The following is a 26736-nucleotide window of genomic DNA, read 5'->3' as shown; positions in this document are numbered from 1 at the left end:
CAAGCACTCTGTCTGAAACTGACCTGGTTATTATCCGGAAGACTCTTCTATTGTTTGCTTTGACCATCTGTCTGAGGACTTGCACCGCTCTATCTTTTGTCTTCCCTTTTGTCAGCTGTGACCCCTGGCTACACAGAGGGCCTACCAAACTCTGTGATAGTAACCCCCTGGCATGCTTCTGTGGCTCGATAAAGTAATTTACCTTTCCAGAAATGTCCTGCTCAACTAGGAGGAATGTGCAGACCTGATAGGCAGCCCCATGGTTAAAGGTGCCCATCCACCTTACAATTATCTGCAGATTTTCTGTGGTCAGATGGAAAAAGTGCAACAGATTGGCCCAGGTGGAGATTACTCCATGCAGTGTAGATGGAGGAATCTGTTGCACCTTTTCCATCTGACCACAGAAAATCTGCAGATAATTGTAAGGTGTATGACCAGCTTAACTCAGGGAATGCACATGGCAGGCTGAAAACACTCATGTTACATGCAAGGCAGCAGCTTGACGCTGTCAGCCTTAAACAGGAAGTTAATGGATCTGAAGGTAAGAGTCTGCAACAGATTCGCAAAAATTGATTTGCTTGAGAAAACTGTATACCAAGGCATGATGCCAAACATACTGAAAAATAGAATTTAGGTAAACATATATCTATTTCAACTGGTTACTGGAGTCTGAAATTACAATTTAAAGGCAAGTCGAATGCTATAGTGGCTCACTATATCTAAAGAGTGACTGTCCAAGCATGTGACTGTAACAAAGTCAATTGGTGTCACTCTAACACCAGGACTGCAGGAGGGGGAAGTGTAAAGCACAAATTAAGGAGGATTTGGCTCACTCAGGGAAGTTAAAGGAAGATTTGTTTTACTTTATGAGGCTTTTGCATCACATAGTACTTGAATTTGGCACTTGTTCAGACTACTATAAGGATAAGGAAGAGCTGACTGCAAAATCTGATGTCAGGATTTTGGCACAATTGTTAGAAGCACTCCAATATGTAGTAGCTATGTGTCCGAGTCCTTATCTATGGGTATGGTAAAAGGACCGTTACATGATGGGAAATCTTTTGCAAATGACAGCAAGTACTTCTCATGCTTAAGCATGCTAATTGCTTGTTACTGTTTATACTGCCTGATTATCAAAAGAGATGCTTGAGCCAGTTGCAGAATTCTAAAAAATCAGGGCACACGTGGTTTTCTTAAAGTTGAACTACAGCTATAAGAGGGAAGGGTTAGAAACTCTTAGGTTAGATTTCAATAGTTGTCTTTCCCCATCAGTAAGATTTCCCTGTATTTTCTGTTATCAGTGATACAACGTGAGGAAAATGGTACAGGGTTCCTCATTGAAAAATATTCCCTGTGCTCCTTTTATAGTGAAACACCTATCATTTTGCATTAACCTTTACTTGTTCTCTCAGTGGAACAGCAGAACAAATCTCACAGAAACGCTAAAGCGGGCCATAGGACTATAGATTATCTGCAGATTTTCTATGGTCAGATGGAAAAAGTGCAACGGATTCCCTCATCTACGCTAAACTGTGTGGATGGAGGAATCTCCTACTGGGCCAAGCTTCAGTATCTTGCTATTCTGCCCCGCTGGCTCTCAAAACATCTGAACATTGCCTACATCCAATCAGATTGTTCAGGTATTTTGACAGCCAGTGGGGCCAACTAGCAAGATACTGAAGCTTGGCCCAGTGGGAGGTTTCTCCATCCACACAGTTTAGCGTAGATGGAGGAATCCGTTGCACTTTTCCATCTGACCATAGAAAATCTGCAGATAATTTATAGGTGTATGACCAGCTTTACACTTCTATACTCTATCCAAATCTAGAAAACAATTTCTTTTGACTTTCAGTCCTCAGAAACCATGGGGTGAAATGTAATCAGAGGATTGATTTGACACACCAAAACATGCTTGTGAAACATTTATAAAAATAAAGACACATTTCAATGGTCAAATCTCCTGCACTTTAAAGGATCAAGACAGTTGCAAACTAGGGAAATTACAAATGTTGCCCATGTTTCCACCAAACAGACTCATTATGAAAATGAGGTAATAGAAAATTGAATATTTTTTTTTTTTTTATAAAAAGTATAAAAATCTTGCACCTTGATGTTTCAAAAATACCCCTCGTACAACTTTGGCCAGCACAAGCAGTTGATTTTTGCCTACATTCCCTGCAATTGCCCAAATACTTTGAGTATTGACCACTGTTTTTTCAAATAGAAGTCACGTGATCTGCATTTTCCTGAATTTCGATGCACTCAATCTCTTCTCTCTCTTTCCGTTTGGCTCTTTTCTTTTTCTTGTGGCGTTTTTTAGAAGGAGGGAAGAAGGTTAAGAAAACAGGCAAAATGACGAAGCAGTGCAGTATCGTGCAACTACCAGTCAGCAGCAAGCATTTGAACAGTGTGGAGGTCAAGTTTGAAGGCACAAACAGAAGGGGTACCAGCCCAACAAGAAACGTTATGACATTCTGGATAATAGCTGTGCCATGCTCCTTGAGTGAATCTTGTATGCATAGAGTTCTTGTGTGCTCGGTGGCTAAAACGAATGTATAAAGCAAAGGGGAACAGTGATCTATGGCAAAGTTCAAAGCGTACATAAGGCACAGGATGGATACACAATCCATATCAACGTTCCATAATGTCATTAAACCCAACACCCCCAACTCAATAGAAGTGACAGTAATTATCAACCATAAGTTCCCCAAAGGATGAATGACCAAGAAGAAGGTAAAAATTAACACCAGCAAGATACTGAAACCAGAGATAACGACTGGCATTGTCACTGCCAAGCCATAGTGATCCATAAAAACAAAGGTGGGGTTGAAGACAATAAACTTTATGCTTTGTATCAAGGAGAGCGGCCTCAGCTTTTCAAGGAGCTCAACCACTTCCCATTGTGTGTTTTCGCTAGTCCTAGCCACTAGATACATCCGTGATGCAATGATATTCAATTCATCTCCAGACCTTGAAATAATAATGTCATTTCGGAAGTGCTGAAATTCTGGTTTCCTCAAGAAAACGTTCTGAAGAACATTAATGAAATCAGTTTTGTTTGATGCCGAAATATTAGCAACCTTTAAAAACTGGTAGAACTGCTCCATCCAAGATTCTGTATTGAATCCATGAGTTATGGTTTTCAAGTCTTCTTGAACAGTGGCATTCCAATATTCAAGAGGTTCATAGATATAGAATCCAATCACAGGACTATAATTACTAAAGTACTTTTGTTGTATAAAAGCATAAGAAACACTGGGAGAGTCACTTGCTAGTAGGTTTATAATGTTTGATCCACCACTAATTTGGAGGCAGCCCATGAATGAGAATGATGCATAGATGAGGTATAGTATGACCACAAAGGGCTTGACGTACGTATTTGTGATCCACTCATTATAATGATCTCTTAGAAAATGATGAATGAAATGGCTCTCATAAGGGTCTGGCTCATGGTGGGTCGAATGCTGATGCCCATCACTCATCATTGTTTGAAACCATATTGGTTGTCTGTCCAAATACTCTTCAGAAGGAATTTTACAACAGAAGATACTGTGATAACGATTTTGCTCCAGTTGGCCAGCAAAGACTAGGCACGAGCCATAGAAGGAGAAGACATAGAAATAGTTCAGGACAATAGTAATGCACATGTTCTGGCAAAATATCTTTACCGCCTCAATGTTTGTAAAAGGGCTAGCTCCCATTCCAAATGTGATAATATATAGAGAACTGGTCATTGTATACGACACCATTACATCAGAGTAGGCATCCGCTACCCTGTCTTTAAAAGGCAAACTTTCTCTGGTTCTCCTCCATCCAGAAAGAAGCTCAAAAACTCCTTTCGTTCCGTGACCTGAAAGACAAAAAAGAGAAGCCGTTTCATAGTCAAGGACATATTTCCCTTCATTTATACAAAGCGGAGGTATTCAAGTCAGTCCACACAATTGGATATACAGTTTGTGGTCAATGTAGACTGTTTCATTCACCCACCAGTTTCTTGCATATCTCGGGATCTGGACAATAATACCTAGATTTTCTCGATGGTGCATAATTGGGTTGTGCAGTTCTTCTTTTTTGGGTTTACTATGGGGGGAATTTATCAAAACTGGAGAAGACAAAATCTTGAGCAGTCGTGCATGGTAACCAATCAGCTTCTCTCTACAGTTTGGCCAGTTAAGATTTGAAAATGAAAGAGAGAAGCTGATTGGTTGCCTTGCAGGGCTGTTCCAGATTCTGTGTGCTCCCCTTTTTAATAAATTCCTCTCTATGTATTTTACATAATAGAGAAGGCAGTCGGAAAACCATAACTGTATGTTGGAAGGCAGTAGAACCCAGAAGTCTGTAGGATTTTGCCAGTGGAATTCCCCCAAAATATTATAAGCCACAAGCGGTTAAAAGCCAATTGAAGTTTAAACAAACAAACAAAACAAAAAAACAGGAAAAATGTTTCTTATTCATAGAGTTAGGATTCTCAAGCTTCCAACTACCAGCCTTCCAATGCTGAACACAAATGTATTATCACTGGGAGTCTCTTGTTTTTAGTCAACTGTAACCAGGCCCGGATTCCCCACAAGGCCACTGAGGCCAGGCGTTGGGTCGTCAGCGCCGTGGAGTCCCCGACTCCCGGAACATATAGTTCTGGGCGGTAAGTTGCTTTCTACATTTAGTCCTGCTTTGGAATGGCAGGACTAAATGTAGTGTGGGGAATCCGCTCGCTCATTAACAAGTGATTGCGGCAATGTCGCCGCAATCACTTGTAAAATGTGTGCTGTCGTCCGTCCTCCCCTCGCCCCCCCTTACCTCTCTTTGCTGGCTCTGTCTTCGTGACTCTGTCCTCCCCCCGACCGCCGAGTCTGTCTCCTGTCAAGGCAGCCAATGTACACAGTGAGAGGGGAGAGCTGTGCTCTTTCCATCTCAGCTGTGACAGGAGTTCTAGCACAGTGCTGTGCTAGAACTCCTGCATTGGAGGTGTAAAGAGAACCTGTCACCTCCAATTGCTATCACACAGGGGATTGTTTTCTCCTGTGTGATATCAATAAAGTTAAGAGAAATATTTTTTTTAATAAAAAATAATAAAAAAATAAATTAAAATTAAAAAAATAATAAGAAAATAATTATAAAAAATAAATAAACAATAATAAGATAGAAAATTATAAAAAAATAAACGACAAGCTAAAAATTTAAAAAATAAATTAAAAAAAAGTGATACAAAAGTAAGAAAAAATAAAGAAACAAAAAAATTAGAACTAACCCTGCCGCCCCTGCCATCCAGTTGCCATTCTCCATTGATTTGGGGCGGAGGTGGGGGTACGGTTGGCGGGGAGAGGGCGCATTGCGGAACCTGGCCTTGGGGCAGCAGGGAGAGCAAATCCGGCCCTGACTGTAACTGGAGCCATAGGCTTGCACTGAAAGAGGGCAGAAACTATACTAACTGTTCACCATTACCAAACAGGAAACAGAGCATATATACAGTATATAATGAGCAACCATGCCTGTCTCCATGTCCATTTATAGTTACAAACTATACACAAAAACAAGGTATTCAAATATTAACATATTAATAGGTGATTGTATTATTAGATTCCAGAATTCTGAGATGGATATTAAAGAAAGCAATCCTCTAAGATATTTTTATATCACCTAATATTTTTAATAAATGAGAACATATTTTATAGAAAGAATTCTAGGCAGAATTAAACTTAAATCTACTTGACATGAGCAGGCAGGTTACCGATGACGCTTGGACTTCTACATGCACCCTTGGTCGAAGGGGAGTTGAGTCAAACACCATAAATAATGGATGAGGGCGAGATACTGTAATTGGATCAGCTGCACATAGAAGCTATGCAAACTTCTGAAGGTTTTATTCTCTAAGAGCTGACAACGTGTCATTCATTTCCAGAACTTTGCAGGAACAGTCAATCAATCAATCAGGCTGATGGGGACCTGAATAAACCATGCCAAAGTTTGTCTAGCCTCTCTGGAGGGAAACAAATAATAAAACTTAACAAATCTGTTCAATAGGAAGTGTGATCATTAATTTAGTCGGCAGTACAAATTTGTGGAAAATAAATTATGCAAACAGCCTAAATATTTTTTTTTTTCCATGCAAACCTGTCCACTCAGGCTTCTCTTGTTATAACAAACAACCAATAATTGACAACTGTGTGTTTGGTACTATAGAGCAGGGCTGGGCAAATCCCAGTTGCCATGAGCAAGGGCATCCAGCTCCGAAGCTTTTCCATTTAAACCTCTCTATCAACTTCAAAGTCCTGTCCCTCCAGAAGTGACCACAGTATGGCAGGTCACCTATCTAATCATAAGCAGGTCTAAGTAGGTTATTTTGCACAGGATTAGCAGGATTGGGAATAAAATATATCAAAATAATTTTGTTTTTAAATCTTGTATAGAGTGGTCAACTTACTTGAGATTGTTGGCCTCAAGTGCAGCCCCTCACCAAGGAACCGCACATAACATTCACTGAATGTAATGCTACAGAAAGCTGTAAAAGACTGACGATGTGCATTGGGAGATGGTCAGGGACAGCAGACATGCTATAGCAGTTTTTGGAGACTGAAGACAGTCATAGCCTGGAGACATATTACCTGAGACTGCCCCACTGCTATTACTGCTCCTACAAAAATCAACACTTTCACACTGAGCTCCCTACAGCCCTCTAAAAAATTATTGTTCCACATTTGATATTTTTCTTAGCAAGTCTATTATAAAGGTTCAGAGGAAGAAAAACATAAAAAAGAGAAAACGAATGTACAGCACAGCAAACAAGAGGGTTTTTTTTTCCTTTACTGGCTTAAGTAAGCAGCAAACAGACGACTGTCTGCAGGGGCACTGAGGCCTGCACAGCAGCTGCCGAAGGTAGTATAATCTCCTCCCAGACAGCAGTCACAGGAACAATTGACTTCCCCTCTATTCCTGTTTTGGCAACAACTCAAAATGTTAGACTTTCCCACACTTTTAGTCCTGGAGACAACGGTCACCAAGACGAATAGAAAGGGTGAATCTCCTCAGAAGTTCTAATCCTTCCACACTTTACCAAAAATGTAAAAAAGCTTCAGCTTTGCATACACTTTAATCATTAAAAGAGAACTATGGGGTAAGTGTTTTTCCCCATAGTTCTCTTAAGGGTCACAGGAGCAGGCCCAGAGCTACTGCAAGGCAAGTCAGGCGGCCGCCTGAGGGCGCTGCAGGGTGAGGGCGGAAAAAAACAGGGCATTTTGACAAGTACTTGCTAAATTAAGACCCCACCTGGAGCTCCTCCAACCGGACCAGCGCTGACTCGCCGCTGCTCTTACTGTCGAGATCCACCCAGCTGCGTGAGTGACAGCGGGCTCTGCCTATCTAGAGGCAGAGCCAGCTGTACCCGCCCCCTCCCCCATCCGTTCCTCAACTCAGCACTGGAGGATCGGAGCGGGGAAGGGGGGGAATCCCTGCGGTAAGCGCTGACTGACAGTCCCCACTCTCTGCAGGGAGATGATAGGGAAGTGAGCAGGCAACGCTATGTGTTCGCTCACTTCCCAATCCATTGAGCCAATGTGTGACAGTTTAATTGTCACAAGTGGGCTCGAACTATGAGGATGAGTGATTTTTACTCACCTCATAGTTCTCCTTTAAGCCCTGTGCCTTTAATGCTGTAAATACGGTACAGCTATCTTGGGCCCCTTTCCTATAGTAGACACATATACAGTGCCCCCCAATACTACCACCACCTCAAAGAAGCCTCATATGCAGTATGTTCCTAAGGTTTGTAGAGGTGGGGGAATACTGCATATGAGCCTTCTTTGAGGTTGTGGTGGTGGTATTGGGGGGCACTGTATATGTGTCTACTATGGGAAGGTTGTCTCAGATAGCTGTATACACAGTATTAAAATAACTATCCATAAAGGAAATGCCATGTGCTATTGCTCATTAATTAAGAGACAGACTCACATATATTCAGTGGCTACTACACCCCCAAAAATAGCTTATATCAAAAAAGAGAGATAGAAAAGTGGTAGACATTCTAGTACTCTGCTGTTGTCTGAATTTTAGCAAAAAGGACTCTATGGGCCTATGGAAATGATACATAGATGATGTGCTTGTTATTAAGGGTCAATGTTTACTTATAATACAAATTGAAAAAGTGGAAATGGAATTTATGGATTTAAAAGTAAAAAGGAAGGTGCAAAGATCAGTAGCTCCACATTTCAACCCCTAATCACCCACCGGAAATGATACAGGTTATTCTGACATTTTTTATATGTCCGTCCAAATGGTACAGAAAATGAATTTGAAAAAGAGGCACAATAATTGAAAGTTAGGTTCCAAGAGTTGGGGTTTAGTCATGGATTGATAAGAATAGGGATGAATAGACCAAGAAGAATGAAGAGAAACACTCAGTCTGGATCTAAGAAAAAAAGAGAGAAGCATCAACTACATACTAGAATGATCACATGGTATGGGAGTCATTAGGGAATGTGGCAAGCTCTGTTAGAGTGGACCTTTAAAGGACAACTATGAGGTGAGTGATTTCCACTCATCCTCATAGTTAGAGCCGACCTGTGACAAAGAAGCTGTCACAGGTCAGTATTTCAACCCCTAATCACCCACCGGAAATGATACAGGTTATTCTGACATTTTTTATATGTCCGTCCAAATGGTACAGAAAATGAATTTGAAAAAGAGGCACAATAATTGAAAGTTAGGTTCCAAGAGTTGGGGTTTAGTCATGGATTGATAAGAATAGGGATGAATAGACCAAGAAGAATGAAGAGAAACACTCAGTCTGGATCTAAGAAAAAAAGAGAGAAGCATCAACTACATACTAGAATGATCACATGGTATGGGAGTCATTGGGGAATGTGGCAAGCTCTGTTAGAGTAGACCTTTAAAGGAGAACTATGAGGTGAGTGATTTCCACTCATCCTCATAGTTAGAGCCGACCTGTGACAAAGAAGCTGTCACAGGTCAGCTCTATCGATCGGGAAGTGAGCAAAAACATGCCACCGATCGTCTCCCTGCAGTGACAGTCAGTCACGGCTCCCCGCAGGGATTCCCCTCTCCCCTCTCTGATCCTCCAGCGCTGAGTGGAGGAACGAATGGGGGATAACTATGAGGTGAGTGATTTCCACTCATCCTCATAGTTAGAGCCGACCTGTGACAAAGAAGCTGTCACAGGTCAGCTCTATCGATCGGGAAGTGAGCAAAAACATGCCGCCGATCTGCTTACTTCTCGATCGTCTCCCTGCAGTGACAGTCAGTCACCGCTCCCCGCAGGGATCCCCTCCCCTCTCTGATCCTCCAGCGCTGAGTGGAGGAATGAATGGGGGAGGAGGCGGGCACAGCTGGCTCTGCCTCTAGATAGGCAGAGCCAGCTGTCACTCATGCAGCCGGGTGGATCTCAACAGTAATGTCTGGATCCGTCCCGGCTGCGGTGCTCACAGTATATCGCGGGCAATAGCCTGCGATATACTAAGCTTTGGGTCACGGGAGGACTCTAGTATATGTCCTCCTGTGACCCTAAAGAGAACTATGGGGAAAAACACTTACCCCATAGTTCTCTTTTAACCCCTTTCACTAAAAATCACCTCAGCATGCTGCTCTGCATTCATTAGTTAAACAAACATATTTAATTTACTTACAAATACAGTTCATTCACTTCCTGGTATTCTTGGGCACAGGTAATTAAACCATGCCCAAGCATTGCACCCTGGAAAGGTTATATCAGCAGAGCATTGCTCATCTGTAACCTCATGAGGTCTCAGGATAAGGCATTTTCCTGCCCTGAGATTATGTGCATGGTCACATGTCCTAGTCATATGTGCCAGAGTTCCAGGAAGTAAAGAAGATATAGTAACTTAGTAAAAATGGCCACTATCAGAAGACTGGGGAAGAAAAGAGGAATAAGGAATGCAAAGAATAAAAAGCTGGCAATTATCTAGAAGTATGTGTTTGTATTGTCATTACTAAACATTTCTAAAAGGTGCTTTGTTGTTATTTCAAAGATATAGTAAAGTTCCTATTTAGAGAAGCATTTGCACTTGCCTCTTATAGAGAACAATTTAAAGAAAACAGTAGACACATTCTCTTCTATTATTGCGAGATGTGCCCCACTTTTAAAATACCTGTTGGGTCTGCAGTGAATACATTCCATTATGAAAGGCAAATTGACTTGACAAGCAGCAGTAATTGAAGATGTAAAGATGTGACCATTGCTCTACATTCCATCTTGTAAAAAGAGGAAACAATTTCGAGGACAATAAAGGAAAGAAAGCCTACTCTAGAAGGTCTTTCATTATTTCTGAAACTGCACAGGTAGTATATGTGATTAATATGTGATTAAATGTTCTTGTGTGTTGAAAAAACATAAAGGCCATTAAACCCTTCTCACCAATGTAACACATTTTGCATCGGAGACAAGAACAGAAAACTGTGACATCATGCGCCCCGCCTCCAGAATGTGCTGGTGACCAAAATAGCATAACAATTTGTTTTGTTCGACTAAACTAATAGAAACATTTTTAGTTTCCGTTCATATCATCTGAAACTAATTTTTAGACTTTGCACATGTTTGCCACCGTGTGCGAGCCAGAAGTGCTATTAAATGACATTTTAGGGTCCGCCCGGCATAGCGGGGCGTCCACAGTGGGATTACCGTAGTGACCGCTACTGTAGGTCGGGGGTTGGGTGGGGTCTTTTCTTTTCTGACATCGGGAGCCACAGCCTGACCGTCAGACAGAAAAGAAAAGAAAGGCATACAAGTGCATAGCTAGATTCCTATTGGCTATTGCACTTATCTCACAGAAGTGAGTACACCCCTCACATTTTTGTAAATATTTTATTATATCATTTCATGTGATGACACTGCAGAAATGACACTTTGCTTCAATGTGACATTTGGTGTCCCCTCAAAATAACTCAGCACACATCCATTAATGGCAACAAAAGTGAGTACACCCTAAGTGAAAATGTCCAAATTGGGCCCAAAGTGTCAATATTTTGTGTGGCCATGGAGTTCACCAGAGCTTCACAGGTTGCCACTGGAGTCCTCTTCCACTCTTCTATGACGACATCACGGAGCTGGTGGATGTTAGAGACCTTGCTCTCCTCCACTTTCCGTTTGAGGATGCCCCACAGATGCTCAATAGGGTTCAGGTCTGGAGACATGCTTGGCCAGTCCATCACCTTTACCTTCAGCTTCTATAGCAAGGCAGTGGTCGTCTTGGAGGTGTGTTTGGGGTCGTTATCATGTTGGAATACTGCCCTGCGGCCCAGTCTCCGAGGGGAGGGGGATCATGCTCTGCTTTAGTATGTCACAGTACATGTTGGCATTCATGGTTCCCTCAATGAACTGTAGCTCCCCAGTGCCGGCAGCACTCATGCAGCCCCAGACCATGACACTCCCACCACCATGCTTGACTGTAGGCAAGACACACTTGTCTTTGTACTCCTCACCTGGTTGCCGCCTCACACGCTTGACACCATCTGAACCAAATAAGTTTATCTTGGTCTCCTCAGACCACAGGACATGGTTCCAGTAATCCATGTCCTTAGTCTGCTTGTCTTCAGAAAACTGTTTGCGGGCTTTCTTGTGCATCATCTTTACAAGAGGCTTCCGTCTGGGACGACAGCCATGCAGACCAATTTGATGCAGTGTGCGGCGTATGGTCTGAGCACTGACAGGCTGACCCCCTACCCCTTCAAACTCTGCTGCAATGCTGGCAGCACTCGTCTATTTCCGAAAGACAACCTCTGGATAGGACGCTGAGCACGTGCACTCAACTTCTTTGGTTGACCACGGCGAGGCCTGTTCTGAGTAGAACCTGTCCTGTTAAACCGCTGTATGGTCTTGGCCACCGTGCTGCAGCTCAGTTTCAGGGTCTTGGCAATCTTCTTATAGCCTAGGCCATCTTTATGTAGAGCAACAATTCTTTTTTTCAGATCTGCAGAGAGTTCTTTGCCATGAGGTGCCATGTTGTACTTCCAGTGACCAGTATGAGAGAGTTAGAGCGATAACACCAAATTTAACACACCTGTTTCCCATTCACATCTGAGACCTTGTAACACTGACGAGTCACATGACAACAGGCAGGGAAAATGGCTAATTGGGCCCAATTTGGACATTTTCACTTAGGGGTGTACTCACTTTTGTTGCCAGAGGTTTAGACATTAATGGGTGTGTGTGTAACTATTTTCCAGAGTCCTCAATCTCTTTTTCTGCAGCCTCTGTTCTAAATGAATGGAAAGCACTCAGTACAGAGGCTTATAATTCATTCAGAAACTGGTGATAGTAAAATATTTACTATCATCCAGCTATCAATGGGTAGAAGCCTCTATAGTGATTGCTTCCACCCATTGAGAAACTCATGAACAGGAAGTGATGTAAAGCACTCCCTGTTCATTCATAACTGGGGACACATAGTACTATGTGTCCCCATTTGTTTACAAACATTGGAGTGATCGGCTGATCACTCCAGTGTTTGCTCTGCTCCGGCTGTAGCGCTCTATTTCTCCTCGGATACCCGCTGCCTCTGCCCATACAGGCTTGGGAGAGCAGTAGGGAAGCTGGAGCCCATGTCGCCCCTCTTCTCCGACACACGGCTGTGCTGGCTGTCTGTCGCCCCTGTTGCCATGGCGCCCTGTGCTCGCTATTGGCAACAGGGACGAAGGGGCGTAACCAGAAATCTCACCTCTGTGAAGTGTCACAGAGGTGAGGTTTCTTTTGTGAGACCGGATATATGCGACATGTTTTTGTGTTGAGAGCATGCTTGATCAAGACCCTCCAGCTCAGAGAGCGAGTTGTCATCGACAGTTCTAGGCTCATACTAACAATTTGGAGCCGGGAGGACCAATTCTCAAACATGTTATCACTGTGATAGTCAATCACAGTGATTGCTAGTGAAAGATGCCTCCACCGTATCTCTTTCTCCTCTGTGAGTAGAAAGAGATTCAATCTATCTCCATAGGCTCTCTAGTAGAGCAAAAAAAGTTAAAAGAAAATAATGATGAGCTAGTTAGATCAGAACATGATGAAATAGTCAGACCAGTTAGATGAGATTGTGGAAGTTAATGTGCAGTTTGCATGCATATGGATAACAAAGTGCACTTTATATCACTGAAAGCGGTTTTGCTTGCAGAGTCACACTTTGAGATGGATATTTGCATGTCTTTAAATATTGTGAGACAGGAGCATCATTTATGGACTATGGATTGAGAAAGATATACAAGGAAAAAATCTATGTATTTAATAATAGGAAGAATATATTTCAGAAACTTTTGACTTCATAGGGAATCTCTGTTTCTATTGAGGACATTTTGCCTGTATGAACCTAATAACAGACAGTACAATAGCATCTGAGCACAAAGAATTGATCAGGATATCAATGAGCGAAAGTCAACGGTGAATATACAGTATGTAAGATGAATGTCCCAACTGAGAGCATCGGTACAGATAATTGAATGGATCCTATGGAACTTTATGACAATATAAGCTCTCTGATTGGAAAGTTTTGTTTAATTGATATAGGGAATTTGTGATACCCACAGAAGGAAGAAAAATATATGAATGTTTCTTGATAGTTGTGCTTATTTTTAAACATTATTTTTAGACACTCTGGTGTGTGCAAAATTGAGGTTTGGAGAAACTTTATGCAACATATAAATGTTTTTTATCCCTATTTTTGCTAAAAATAAAGTTTGACATCTTTTTTTTCTCTAAAATTCAGACAACTGCAAAGTACTTTAATGTCTGCCTCTTTTTTTTTATCTCCCCCCCCCCCCCCTCTCTATTTATACAGTATATACACACAGAGCTGTATATATAGTATGCCTGCAAAGGTGGTGGTGGACCAAAAGGGCTATACATATGAATATTGTGAGGAAGGGGAGCATATACATCGATCAGCAGTAACATTATAACCACCTGCCTAATATTGAGTAGGTTCCCCTATTGCAGCTAAATCAGCCCTGACCCATTGAGGCAAGGACTCCACCAGACCTCTGAAGGTATGTTGTGGTATCTGGCTCCAAGCCGTCAGTAGCAGATCATTTAAGTCCTGTAAGTTGTGAGATGGGGCCTCTATGGATCGGTGTTGTTTATCCAGCACATCCCACAGATGCTCGAGTAGATAGAGATCTGGAGAATTTGAAGGCCAAGTCAACACCTCAAACTCGATGTTGTGTTTCTCAAACTATTCATGAACCATTTTTTGCAGTGTGGCAGTGCACAGTTTCCTGCTGAAAGAGGCCACTGCCATCAGGGAATACCGTTTCCATAAAGGGGTGTACTTGGTCAGCAAAAATGTTTAGGTGGGTGGTAAGTGTCAAAGTAATATCCATATGAATGGCATTGCCCAAAGCATCACACTGCCTCCACCGGCTTGACTTCTACCCATAGTGCATCCTGGTGAAATCTCTTCCCCAAGTAAGCGACACACACACCTTTCTGTCATAACCAGCATTACCGTTTTCAGCTATTTGAGCTGTAGTACTTCTTCTATTGGTTCAGACTACACGGGCCAGCCTTTGCTCCCCATGAGCATCAATGAGCCTTGGCTGCCCATGATCCTGTTGCTAGTTCACTGGTTTTCCTTCCTTGGACTGCTTTTGCTAGGTCCTGACCACTGCAGACTGGGAACATTCCACAAGAGCTGCAGTTTTGGAGTTGCTCTGACCCAGTTATGTAGCCATCACAATTTGGGCCTTGTCAAAGTTGCCCAAATGCTTAGGCTTGCCTATTTTTTCTGTTTGCAACACATCAACTTCAGGAACAAAATGTTCACTCGCTACCTAATATATCCCACCCTCTTCACGGTGCCATTGTAACTAAATAATAATCAATGTTATTCCCTTCACCTCTCAGTTTTCATAATATAAGGGCTGATCGGTGTATATGGCTGCTATCATGTCCATATGGGGAGGGAACTGCTGTCATGCATGTGTAAATTGCATCTTGAGCTACAGGACTCTGTAAAAAACATCCTAATGAGAGCATGCAATCATGTGAATCAGCTGGCTAAAATAATATTAAAAAATACACTTTCTCATTATTATCTAACAAAAAACAATATTATTTACATTGTTATCTTTTAGTGCAGACCATAATACATAAATAAAAAAATATATTTATTTATTTACACATTGCCTTTAAAAGAACTAAAAAATGTGTTGCTGCCCATCCAATTTACACTGCGCATAGAAAGTAGCAACACGCTCCGGGGATAAAAAGAACAAAAGGCTCTGATTAAAAAGATAACATCTTTGCAGTACTTAGATGCTTCCTCTGTGAAATGAATAATTTATTGAAGTTTGTTAATAAGCGGCTTACTTAATTAAAAATATCCTAGTATAGCTAGCTCCAGAATGCGAGACAGACACACATCCTGCATACAATTTATCATCCATGCACAGAAGATCCAACACTTACAGCAATGTAAAAATTTGTTTTTCACCACAACAAAGAGATCTAAATGGACCCTTGCACTTCCCCATTCTATCCAAAACTAACAGGGTAATTCACAAAAGGGTGAAGAGTTTGGAGCAGGCCGGAGAAGAGAAAAATCTCTTTTTGGGTATGGAGCACACATGCATGCCCCCGTAATACAGTGCTTGGAGCATGAACAGCCAATCATTTAGACCAAAAGCTGCCACCAGAAGGGGTTTCAGATGGTGGTTACTTTTATAGCAATGGGCTCCAATAATGGCGGGGGATTACAGTGATGGTAAGGCTCACTATGGTACCCGCTATGCAGTGGCTATGTTCATTTGCATTCTTTATCTATCACACAGGTTGACTTCAAATCACTCCTCCTACTCCCAGCTAACGAGGCTACAAAACATCCATTAAACCTATTTCATCTGTTCTGTATGGTTTGGAATCTACTTTATTTTTAGTCATTCCTAAGGCTAAACTGCAATTTCAGTAAACACCAAAAAAAAAGAGCCATTTTAATTAGCGAGATGTAAGGGAAGTGCCATCTTCCACTGCAAGTTAAATAATTCATAGGCACATTAGTCAAGTGGAAACCCTTATCAATAGTATTGTAAATAATAGAGAAACGCAGAATCCTCAGCCAATTACACTGATGTGCTTATGGGGGAAGATTTACATCTTCAGTACAATCTGCTAAGTTACATCTCCCAGGCAGAAAACCGATAGCCGGTCTGTACTTATTAAGACATAAATTATTCTCTATGCAGGGCCCTATAGGGCTTTCTGCTGTAGGCTAATTTAGAGTGAAATATTTGTATTCTCTGTTATTTAATTTATTATTATGTCCTATGTTATATTATTGCATATGCATTAATGTAGTTTGATATTTGCCCACAGTTACCAGCAAGTTGCCCCCCATAGCCATCTGTGTACCCCTAAAAACATTGCTCAGATTGCCAACTTCCATTAAAATGAATCTTAATCCACTTGAACTTTTCATGCTATGAACTTTCAAAGCTCCAACTGTCCTTCATTTGGAGGGACTGTCCCTCTTTTGGAATGAAATCCCTTAGTCCTTCTTTCATTTAACTACCTTAAAGTGACACTAAACTCAGCAGTTAAATCTTAAAAATACATCCAGGTACCTTAACTATTAACAAGAATGTATCTTATTTGTGTATCACTCGGCTGTAGATCCTCCAATCATCTCTGAATTGGTACTGACTGTGTATTGCGCCGCAAATATCAGCAATTGTGTAGAGATGTCACCAGCACATCAAAATCATTCATAGGATAAACAAATGTTCATTTAATGAAGTTCCTTGTCATATAAACAAGGGCTTTCGGGGCCACACAGGGTGCCTTCATCAAGCTTAGCATTGATGGTCAATGCTAAGCCTGATGAGGGGACCCTGTGTGGCCCCGAAAGCACCTGTTTATATTACAAGGAACTTCAATAAATGAACATTTGTTAATCCTAAGAAGAATTTACATGTTTTGTAAAGTAGTCACCGCTCCAAGCTCACTAGTGTGATGGACTACAATCTAATGGTTTAGTTTACCAATCTGTATTGCGATCAGGGCTGTGTCACGTTCTTGGACTTCCTGCATTGTGATGTTCCTTGAGTAGGCGTTCAGATATCCAAGAGGGAAGCAGGATGTCACCAGCACACCAAAAAAAATAGTTCTTGCTATTTACTATTTATGTTGTTATTTTTGAACATTGTGGCCAGAATGTGACGTCATTCTGACGTCATGGGGGTGGGATGTTGCATTATTCACTGCCTTTGCATTTGTGTATGTGTGTCTGTTCATTTCTTATGGGTATTCTGCACTGCTGTCATACTGAGCCTGATGAAGGGGACGCTGCGTGGCTCCGAAACGCTGCTTCTTTGTGACAATATGCGATCACTTGACCATTTTGTTTGGTGTGCTGGTGTCATCCTGCTTCTACCTTGATTCCAGCGGTGCCATCCGCAGTCACTTCAGCACCCATCTTTGGGGTTTCTGGTAAAAAGTAAGGTGGGATACACTTTGGATAGGTATCCCAGATGTCTGTTCTTGCATTCAAAATGTCTTGCTCCATAATTTTATTGTGACCCTGTTACTAAGATAAAATAAATCTAAACAGTTGTAACCTATAAAAATAGAAGTTGAATACTTACCTGTGGGCGGAATCCATTCCTTAATCTCTTGAAGATTGTCCCGCATTATGCGCTCTAGTTTTTCCCAGCGGCTGCTTAATCACCTTTGATTTCTGTAGTGAAGTAAGCCTGGATGAAGAAACCACATCACCCAGTGATGGACACATCGTCCAACACACCTGAAAGTGTTAGATAACAGTGGCGCTCTGTAGCTTTTCAAGAGCGTGAAGAATTGAATTGCCAGACAGGTGAGTATTTTACTTCTTTTACAGGGTGGCACAGTTTGCAAGCCTGCAAGTCAGATGATGGCAACCTCCATCTCAAAAACAAATTAAAGTAAACTCCGATGTTCTGCCTTCATTTGCCTGCTGCTGTTTCACACATTAAATGCAAATTTAAGCTACGTAAAAAGATTACAATTTTCAAAATGTAATCCTATAAGCGTACAAGTTCCTGCGGTACATTTATGTCGGTTGGACCTAAACTGCGTCTGTATCTTTGTGCAGTTACCCAGCTGGAAGTCAGAGCTTCATGGTCATTTAAAATTCAATTGAAAACTGCATGGATGCAAAGTATATTTACTTTACATGCTGAAACTTTCCTGGATATTTTTATAGTATCACCAGAGGGACACACTGGATTGATTAGATGAAGCAGAAAATTATATAAGATTCTTTTAGTATTCCCACAATCATACTTCTCTCTAAAACACAAATATCATATTGATTCTACAATCTGTCTTCTGTCATCCTTTCAATATAAGTTTATTCTGCTTTTTCTGTTCAGAACAAAAAGTAAATTACCTTTTTTAATATTGGAAAACCTTTGGGCATTACTGCTAAAACCCAATAAAAGGTAAACGTATCACAGAATCAATTTGAAGGTTTATTTAGAAAACATGTATGTGTGATGAATTTAAAGGCGCCCTAAGCTCAGGGATTCTGTTTTTATAAAGGTGTAGAGCTCCATTCTACCCTACTCCGATGCGTCTGTAACCTGCTGATCTGGGGGCCCATTTAGATTACTTGTTAAATAAAATAAGGGTATTACCAAAAAATAAAACATCTACTGCAGGGTCATTGCAGTTGTTTACCTACATGATATCAAAATGAACAGAGATAAGCACGTCATCAGTATGCCTAAGTCCGCGTTCACACCAGGGCATCTGTAGCTCGTATTTTTCAGCATGGAAAAGCTCTGCACAAGAAATACTATTGATTTCTACAGTCTCCGTTCATGTCTCAGCACAGGGTTGTGCTGAAAAAAAGTCGGTAGTGAAAAAAAGGTACAGGAGCTTCTTTTTTGGGCAGATCAGGGCGATTAGGAATAGGAAAAAGAGTCACATTGCACTGATCTTCCTAAAAAGAGGCGCATACTTCACAGTCGCTCTCTGGAAAAGGGTACACAAGCTTCTTTTTAGGGCAGAACAGGGCGATTAGGAAAAGGAAAAAGAGCCACATCGCACTGATCTCCCTTAAAAAAAGGCGCATACTTCACAGTTGGTCACTTGAAAAAGGTACATGGGCTTCTTTTTGGGCAGATCAGGGTGATTAAGAATAGGAAAAAGGGTCACATCGTGCTGATCTACCTAAACAGAGGCACATACTTCAAAGGCTTATGAGGAGCTTTTCTGTGCTGAAAAATACGAGCTACAAACGCCCTGGTGTGAACGGGGACTAAATGCTTGTTATTGGCAGCCACCAAACCAGCATTTTTCAACTGGAGTTCCATGGAGATCAAGGGCTCCTTTTGAGATTGTTAGGGGTTCCTTGAGCAATTATGAATTGGTCTCCTACCTACACTGACCACCACAAGAAGGGAGCACCACAACTTTTAATGTCTGCATTTCTTTTCTGCTATTATTATTCATTTAATTTCTAAGACTGTTGTCATACAAAGTAGGATAATGTAACAATCATCTGCCCGGGTGTCAGATATGCTAGGTATGCCATATTATTTATTCTTATATGTGAAATGTTGTACAATTTAGTGATCATGCTAATATACTGTGAACTGTAGGACAACTAATTTTTAGCATGGATTCCTTTAGACTAGAAAATTATTTCAAGGTCTTCTTCAGAGTAAATTGGTTGAGAAAGACTGCACTAAACCAACCCCTTCATCAGGTAACAGTAATCCCTACTGTAATCACTATGGTTTGATGATGGGGTTCATTTAGTGGAACAGAAACTTTGCCATTATGTGAGGATGGCTCAACCATAAGACTGAATGGGGCTGTGGCATGCATGTAAGGTATGAAGAGGAACCAATGGGGATGTTTGCATTGCAAAAGCTGTGCTGTGCTGGGGCAGAGCCACACAGTGAAGATCTCTGGAATGGGGTGAATGCTAGTGTTTTATGCTGCACTAAGCGGGGTGGGGGATTCATTAAAGGACAAATGTACTGAAAGTAAGTTTTCCTTTAAGCTGATTTCTTTTACACATGTATTTAAAAAAGTAAGGATTTTAGTTCCCATTTAGAGAAAAAGTCGAAATTTAAACAACTTACAATGGAAACAGTTTTGGTTTATTGTGTTATAATAAAGGCATATGATTGAGTAAAAGTATAAAATTGCTTCTAGGCTAAATACATGTCTAATTCCCAAACAGAAGCCTACCAGCTCCTTTGCCCATTTTCCAATGACTCATAGGGCGGTCAGTCAATGGCCCATAGGAGAGTCCGCAGTTCTTCTATTTGCAGAATTGAGGCAATGCGGTTGATTTGTTAATGGTCTGAAACATGTTCACTTTGCAATGTTCATTTTTATTTTGCAAAGTGAATCCGAAGCCACACGAAGCAAGCCGATGTACGGCTGATTTCAGCCGATATACGGCTGAAATCAGCCGTACCAGCCTGAAGTGAATAGCCGAACAGTGTTCGGCTCACTTCACTTCTGATCGGTCATTCACTCGGCTGCCCTCGGCAGCTTTGTGAATAGACCCCTTAGTTTGGTTCCTATGCTGAAGCAAAGTGAAGAATTTACTTTTCAAAAAAATCCCAATCGTATGCAAGGGACAAGAAAAGCTGGATTTTTGCTCACACATGATTTGATGACTATAGTTAGCACAGCTTCATCTCATTCACTAAGCTAAGTGAATTTTTACTTTGCAAAGTGAGTTTGCACTTAGCTTAGTAAATTAGGTGAAGCTATGCTGACTTCAATTGTCCAATCAAGTGTGAGCAAAAATCCAGTATTTCTAAATTTGAAATTCATTCAATTTGCGAAGGAATCTCAGGGTTAATTGTATGTTATCATGGTAGTGTGGCAGGTCATGGCAATACCACGGTGTAGTTTGGCAACTTTGGCATCCAGGACTCTCAGCCAGAGATGATGAGAGGGTCCAGAATGTAAACAGTTCTCTAAGAAAGAAGCTGGCTTTTCAATTTATTCCGGGTTTTTGAAATTGTAGCTGGGATCTGGAGCTCTGGAGATTTCTAAGGCCTCGTTCACACCATACTCAGTGCGTTCCGGGCCAATTGTGGCCAAAACACACTGGATCGCATTGCGGCCAGCTCAGGATGTTGTGGGGCGGGAGGGGTGTGGTGGTGCAGTGAAGTGAATGGCAGCGCAACCATGCCGTCCGGCCGCAATGCGATTGGCCGCACGGGAACGCAAGGCACATCAATGCCTGTGGTCCGGTCCAAAAAAATAGTGCTTGCATTGATGTTGCCTTGCGTTCCCATGCAGCCGATCGCATTGCGGCCGGAGGGCATGGCTGCGGTGGCATTCACTCCAATGCACCGCCATGCCCCCTCCTGCCGCACAACATACTGAGCCTGCTGCAATGTGATCCAGTGCGTACGGGCCACAATCGGGACGGAACGCACTGAGAATAGTGTGAACGAGGCCTTAGAGTTATGGGTGGGATGAAATCTCCAGTCCTGGGCCAGGTATTGCCAATGACCAGTCTGGGCTGATCAGGTGGCTGAGAGCAGCCTTGTTAAGAGTTTTGGGCCAGAGCTCAGAGGAGGTGGTGTGTGCCGGAGGCACACGAGGGCCAAGCCAGGTGCTGTGGTGGAGCCACACAAGGAACAGCCAGGGAGGCTGGAGGATTTGACAGGCTGAGAGAGCCAGGCACACAAGGTGTGTGGAAAGCTGCTGGAAGCTGCTAAAGGGTATGAAGTACCCCTGAGGCGATTTGTTGAGGAAAACGTTAAAATACTGGGACAACCTTGATTTGGTGAGACTATATAATATACCCTATTTGCTGAAAGACAAGCGCACTTTACTTTGAGTTGTGGCAGACGTTAAGCTTCCATTTGTGTTTTTCACTTTTGAGTTGCCTGAAGAGAAGAAATAAAAACTCTTATTTTATAGAAAAAAACACTGTGCGAGTGCTCTGTGAGCTCCCCAACTTTACAGTAGGCATAGCAATAGCTCAAAAAGTTTGAGATGCCTTATTTGATATTAAGCATTTAAGGTGCGCTGAAATGGTTTCTCAAGTGATTTTATCATACATGGTAATATTGCTTGAGAGGCCACTAGAACATGCCTTAAGTGCTGTGATATTGTGCAGCAATGTTTTGTAAAACAGAGGGTACTAATATGTCATTATTTCCACCACAAATCTAAAATCTAAGGAGGGGGATATAAGACCCCGAAGGGACTGCCCACACACAACATGCTCAGTTTAAAACTATAATAACTATACAGCTGCTGTTGCAAATTATGAGGGAAAATTGCCTAAATGTGATTATGAATTTCTTGTCGCTGCTAAAAGAAAAGAACAACGTGCAGAAACTGCCTGTGAAGCTTTTTGTATATCTGCCCCACTGGGTTTTATTCATCATCTAAGGACAGTGAGCAGAAGCATACAAATTATTTCTTTACACCCTTGTGTCTAATTCTGCATCTAGAACTGCTTGTTAACAACACAGAAACATACCTAATATAGAACCATGTATCAAACGTGCCTACAACGGTTTCAAGCTTGTCAAGTCCCGTCGGTGCAAACTATGGACACCGGCCAAGCTTCTATAGAGTAAAGTATTGAAGCAATTTCACTTTTAGATTTTGGGACATAATGGAATTATTTAATTTTTTTTGAAAGTGTTAATATGTTTTTAAGCCCCTTTAATTTTAAATGGCAGATACTTTTTTATACTAAAAGTGATTCAGTGCAAAGTGACAGTGTCTGCATATAGCTCATCCAGCGACCAGTTTATACTCCTTACTCCATTGCAGCCACCACCAAAATACCATGTTGGCAGGTGTCGGAGCTAAGGGGTATCAGTGATGTCACCCCTTCCATCATATGGAGGTGGGCTTTATACAGATGCTGCCACTTGTCACCAAAGGGGGATAGGGATGAGAAATCCAAAGTTTTACACTTGTCGCTGTTGCAAGAGGTGAAGAGAGACCTTTCCAAAGGAGGCACCTCTTCCAGTGACAATGTGATGTCTTCCAACTTTGGGGATATTTTCTCCTACTTGCTATTACATCTCAAGGACAGGTAGTGAAGGGAAATCTCCCCCAAAGGGACCCAGAAAGCAAAAAAATAAACAATCGGGGGTTTTAATTATTCCCTACTCTATCCAAAGAAAATAAGTTTTGGCTAAGCAAAGACGTTAAAGAGGGTTGTAAAGTGTCTTTTGGGAAAACACGTATTTTAGGTCATTATTACAAGAGTTACAGTGTCTAAAAATGAAATTGAGGTGGCTGGAAATGGACTTGAAGGATATCAATAGTTATAAAAAATGTCTGTGATGGTTATCATTTATCAAGGTCATGATATACCTAGTAATAGTCACATTCAGTTGGACTTGCTCTGTAATGTTGTAGAAGTTTCACCACTTATCCAAAGGGTTCCTCGGTTCTAATGAGTGGTGGGAACATTTGTAGCCACGTTGGTGATTCACTCTTTTACACTTCCCATCATGTTCCAGGACAATCTACTCCATCTGGACATATTTCATGGCTCTATGATAATTGGATTAGGATGACTTAGCAGTTTCTAATATTGCGATACATGCTGTGCTATGTTCCTGACACTCAATAGCACTGTAGAAGCCACTTGAATAAGCAGCAAAATGTCTTCAATAGTACAAAATAAGTCCAGTTGAATGTGATCACTTATTTGTCGGGGCTCCACCCTGACTTAACCCCTTAGTCACAAGCACTTCCATCTTCATCCCACTTCATTGGCTGGGCCCTGATGATGTAACTCCCACACATGCACATGTGTGGCTCAGTGCACAGACATCAAGACATCGAGAAAAGTGGTGACAAGCAGTGAGAAACATCTATGACAGAAGGGACACAGTGTCTTCTGCCATAAAAAGCCCACCTTGCAGCACTTTTGAGAATTTAGACTCAACTTCCACTTTGAGCTATCCATTTTGACCTATAGAACTGATCACAATGTTAAGATCTTTCTTGTGAGATTAAACCTGATGAAGATCTTGAGTCATGACTTCTACCGATTCTCAAACCTATTCTCCCAATCAATCACGTTACTGCACTTCAATCACAACTTAGGACCATCTGGGAATCACTATTTATATACCCACAGCAGCTAAAACGGAATAGTTATAAATCAGTAGTCTTGGCTGAACATTTGACCACTAAGGCATATGGGAAGGATTTGTGTGGTTTACAATCCATTCATAACAGAAACCAAATCTTCAAATCAACCACAGAATCAGAATGCATGCCTACATAAACTTTCAAAAGTCTTACTGAGCACCTACTGAGCTTCTAATAAACAGGTACCCTTATATGTCAACAGTATCACTTGACATATAAGCATCTGGTAGAGTGGAGAGCTGCCCTTTTGTCTTTCGCATCTTCTTAAAGCGGAATTAAACCACCAGAAAGAGACAATAAAACATTTTGGGCCTCCAGGGACTATTGGCCACAATGTGCAAATATGCACATCATATGTGCATATCAAGTCACACTTACTAAAACCACTCTGGCTATCTCTCTGTGTATGAAGGACAGTATAATTACCCATGGCAAAGAATGGTATTCCCAGCAGAGTCGAGTTATATTTTCCATCAGTAACGAAAAAGATCCCTGCCGCGGTGACACTGGAGATACAGATTGTTAGTACTCCGAGTAGGCCCAGAAAAGGCTTGCTGCGTAGACAGTCTTTCATAGAGCTGGAGAGAGTGGCAGCCAGAAGGACCAGCATGAGACTCACCACTATCTTACTTCTAGACAACTCTATGGTTTTCTGAAAGTCTCTGAACAAGCTGAAGGACGTCAATGAATAGAGCTGAATGTCGTGGTGTTCCTCTTGCAGCTGGTGAATTAGTGTGCAAAATTCATTTTCCCACTGCTCGTTGATGTGGTCCTGGATCACAGAGCCATAGTTTTGGAGGTAGTACGTCATTTGGATGGCTCTGGCGGATTTGACCCGCTGATCCTTGCTGTTTGGCACTTCGGCAACACCACCCAGCTGGTGTCCAATAAAAGTCTGCCGTCCATCCTGTTCAGACATAAAACAAAGAGCTGTGTTAAAGGGGTTACATAGACAAATAATGATAAACACAGCAGCTTGGAAATACTTAACATCAAAGCTGACTTTGCAACACCTATTAAACACTGGGATGAAAGGCTGTTATGGTTGCCACCAGCAATGAGCAGCAAAAGGTACCACTATTTAGAGTTTAACATTTCTGAGGGACAGGTATTCAAATTCACCGAGTGTAAGTCCCTGAATTTGTCTTGGTATGAACTTCTTTTAATCACCTGTACAGTAAAGCTGTGACATGGTACTAGGAGGAGAGAGCAGAGTGAGCAGAGAAATAAGGTCATCAGTCTTCTACTGCCTCTTCATTGTTCATTAATCGGGTTGCAGGCAGGGCAGAGAGGTGACCAGACTAAATTGCTGAACTGCACCAAAGAAAAGTCAAATCGCTAACCTGGTTCTGCTGTATGGCAAGGGTTGTGTACATATTAAGACTGGCTGGACATAACTACATGTTCATTGACTCTGCATGCAGCCATTTGCCTGCAGAACATGAAGGCAGTCTTAACAGGTCACTAGCACTATGTGACCCTCCTGTATGTAGGTCGTATGGCAGATTTCCCAATCGTGCATGCTTATTTTCTTAGAGGGTCTTGCAACAGCAAGAGTCCTTCTACTGCTGTCAGAACTTAGAGGGTATTCACTAAGGAGCCGAATGATATAGCTGTAGCTTCGGCTAATTCTTCGGCTCACTTCAGCCGCCAGAGCCCTTCGGGTTCAGCTGAACCGAAGGTCTGCTGTACAATAGCCCGTACAGCAGCCGAACAGCTCAGCCGAGCCAAATGTATATGCTTCGGCTCGGCCGAGCTGAGTTCACAGCCGAAGCAGAGAGAATTGTCTGCCAAACCAGATTGTTCTCCCCGCAAATGTATAAAAAAAAAAGGCATGGAGTCCCCCTCCTGATCCATACCAGACCATTTAGGTCTGATAGGAAGGTTAGGAGGGACCTTAAAAAAAAAAAAAAGTGTGTGGGGTTCCCCCCAAAAGTCATACAAGGCCCTATAGGTCTGGTGGGAATTTTAAGGAGGAACCCCACCCCAAAAACACAGGGGAAAAAATGTGGGGTCCCCCTATAATTCCCAACCAGACCCTTAATTTGGGCAGCAGACTGGAAGGGCAGGAAAGGGGGGGAGACGAGCTAGCGCACACCCCCCCCTCCCTGCCATACCAGGCCGCATGCCCTCGGCACTGGGAGGGTGCTTTTCCAGGGGTCCCCCCTTAGTGAATAACCCCCTTTGTGTACCCATCAGAGTCATGCAGAGGTCAGACCATAGTGTATGGAAGTGCCAAAAAAATGTATTTTATGTCTTCGTCATGGCTCTTCTGCCTTACATTTAAATACAAACAAAATAATTAAAGTTTTTTGCTACTGAGCATCCCTGCGATCTTGATATAAAGCTGTATTCCATATTTCTAGCAAAATTGATATTGATAGCATGGAAGTAAATAGAACCTTTTGATATAATAGACTATTGAAGAACCTGCTGTGCTCAATGAGAAATGTTCACATTTAGTCTTTTGTCATGCAGGAACTGTTCTCATAACACTTACATAGACATGACATACTGTGGAAGAATATTCAAAAAGAAAACAACAAAACCTGTATCAAAGACTACCATGGACCAATTATAACTGCAAATACACTGCCTGGCCAAATAAAAGTCACCACCTGGATTTAGCTAAGCAAATAGGT

At 41.9% G+C, this 26736-nt stretch overlaps 1 protein-coding gene across 1 annotated transcript; it reads right to left on the bottom strand.

Annotated features, from left to right (window-relative positions):
• Window positions 1-2216: 2216 nt before the first annotated feature.
• PTCHD4 (patched domain containing 4) lies at window positions 2217-26736 on the bottom strand (the record flags this gene model as incomplete). The annotated part of the gene is given in 3 exon segments (XM_018571083.1): window positions 2217-3850; window positions 24521-25001; window positions 26713-26736. Coding segments are annotated over 3 exon segments (2139 nt in total), but the record flags the coding sequence as incomplete, so codon positions are not given.

Source organism: Nanorana parkeri, unplaced genomic scaffold, assembly GCF_000935625.1.
Source record: "Nanorana parkeri isolate BGI_ZX_2015 unplaced genomic scaffold, ASM93562v1 scaffold1671, whole genome shotgun sequence".
Lineage (NCBI taxonomy): Eukaryota > Metazoa > Chordata > Amphibia > Anura > Dicroglossidae > Nanorana > Nanorana parkeri.
This window is presented reverse-complemented; position numbering and strand designations above follow the sequence as displayed.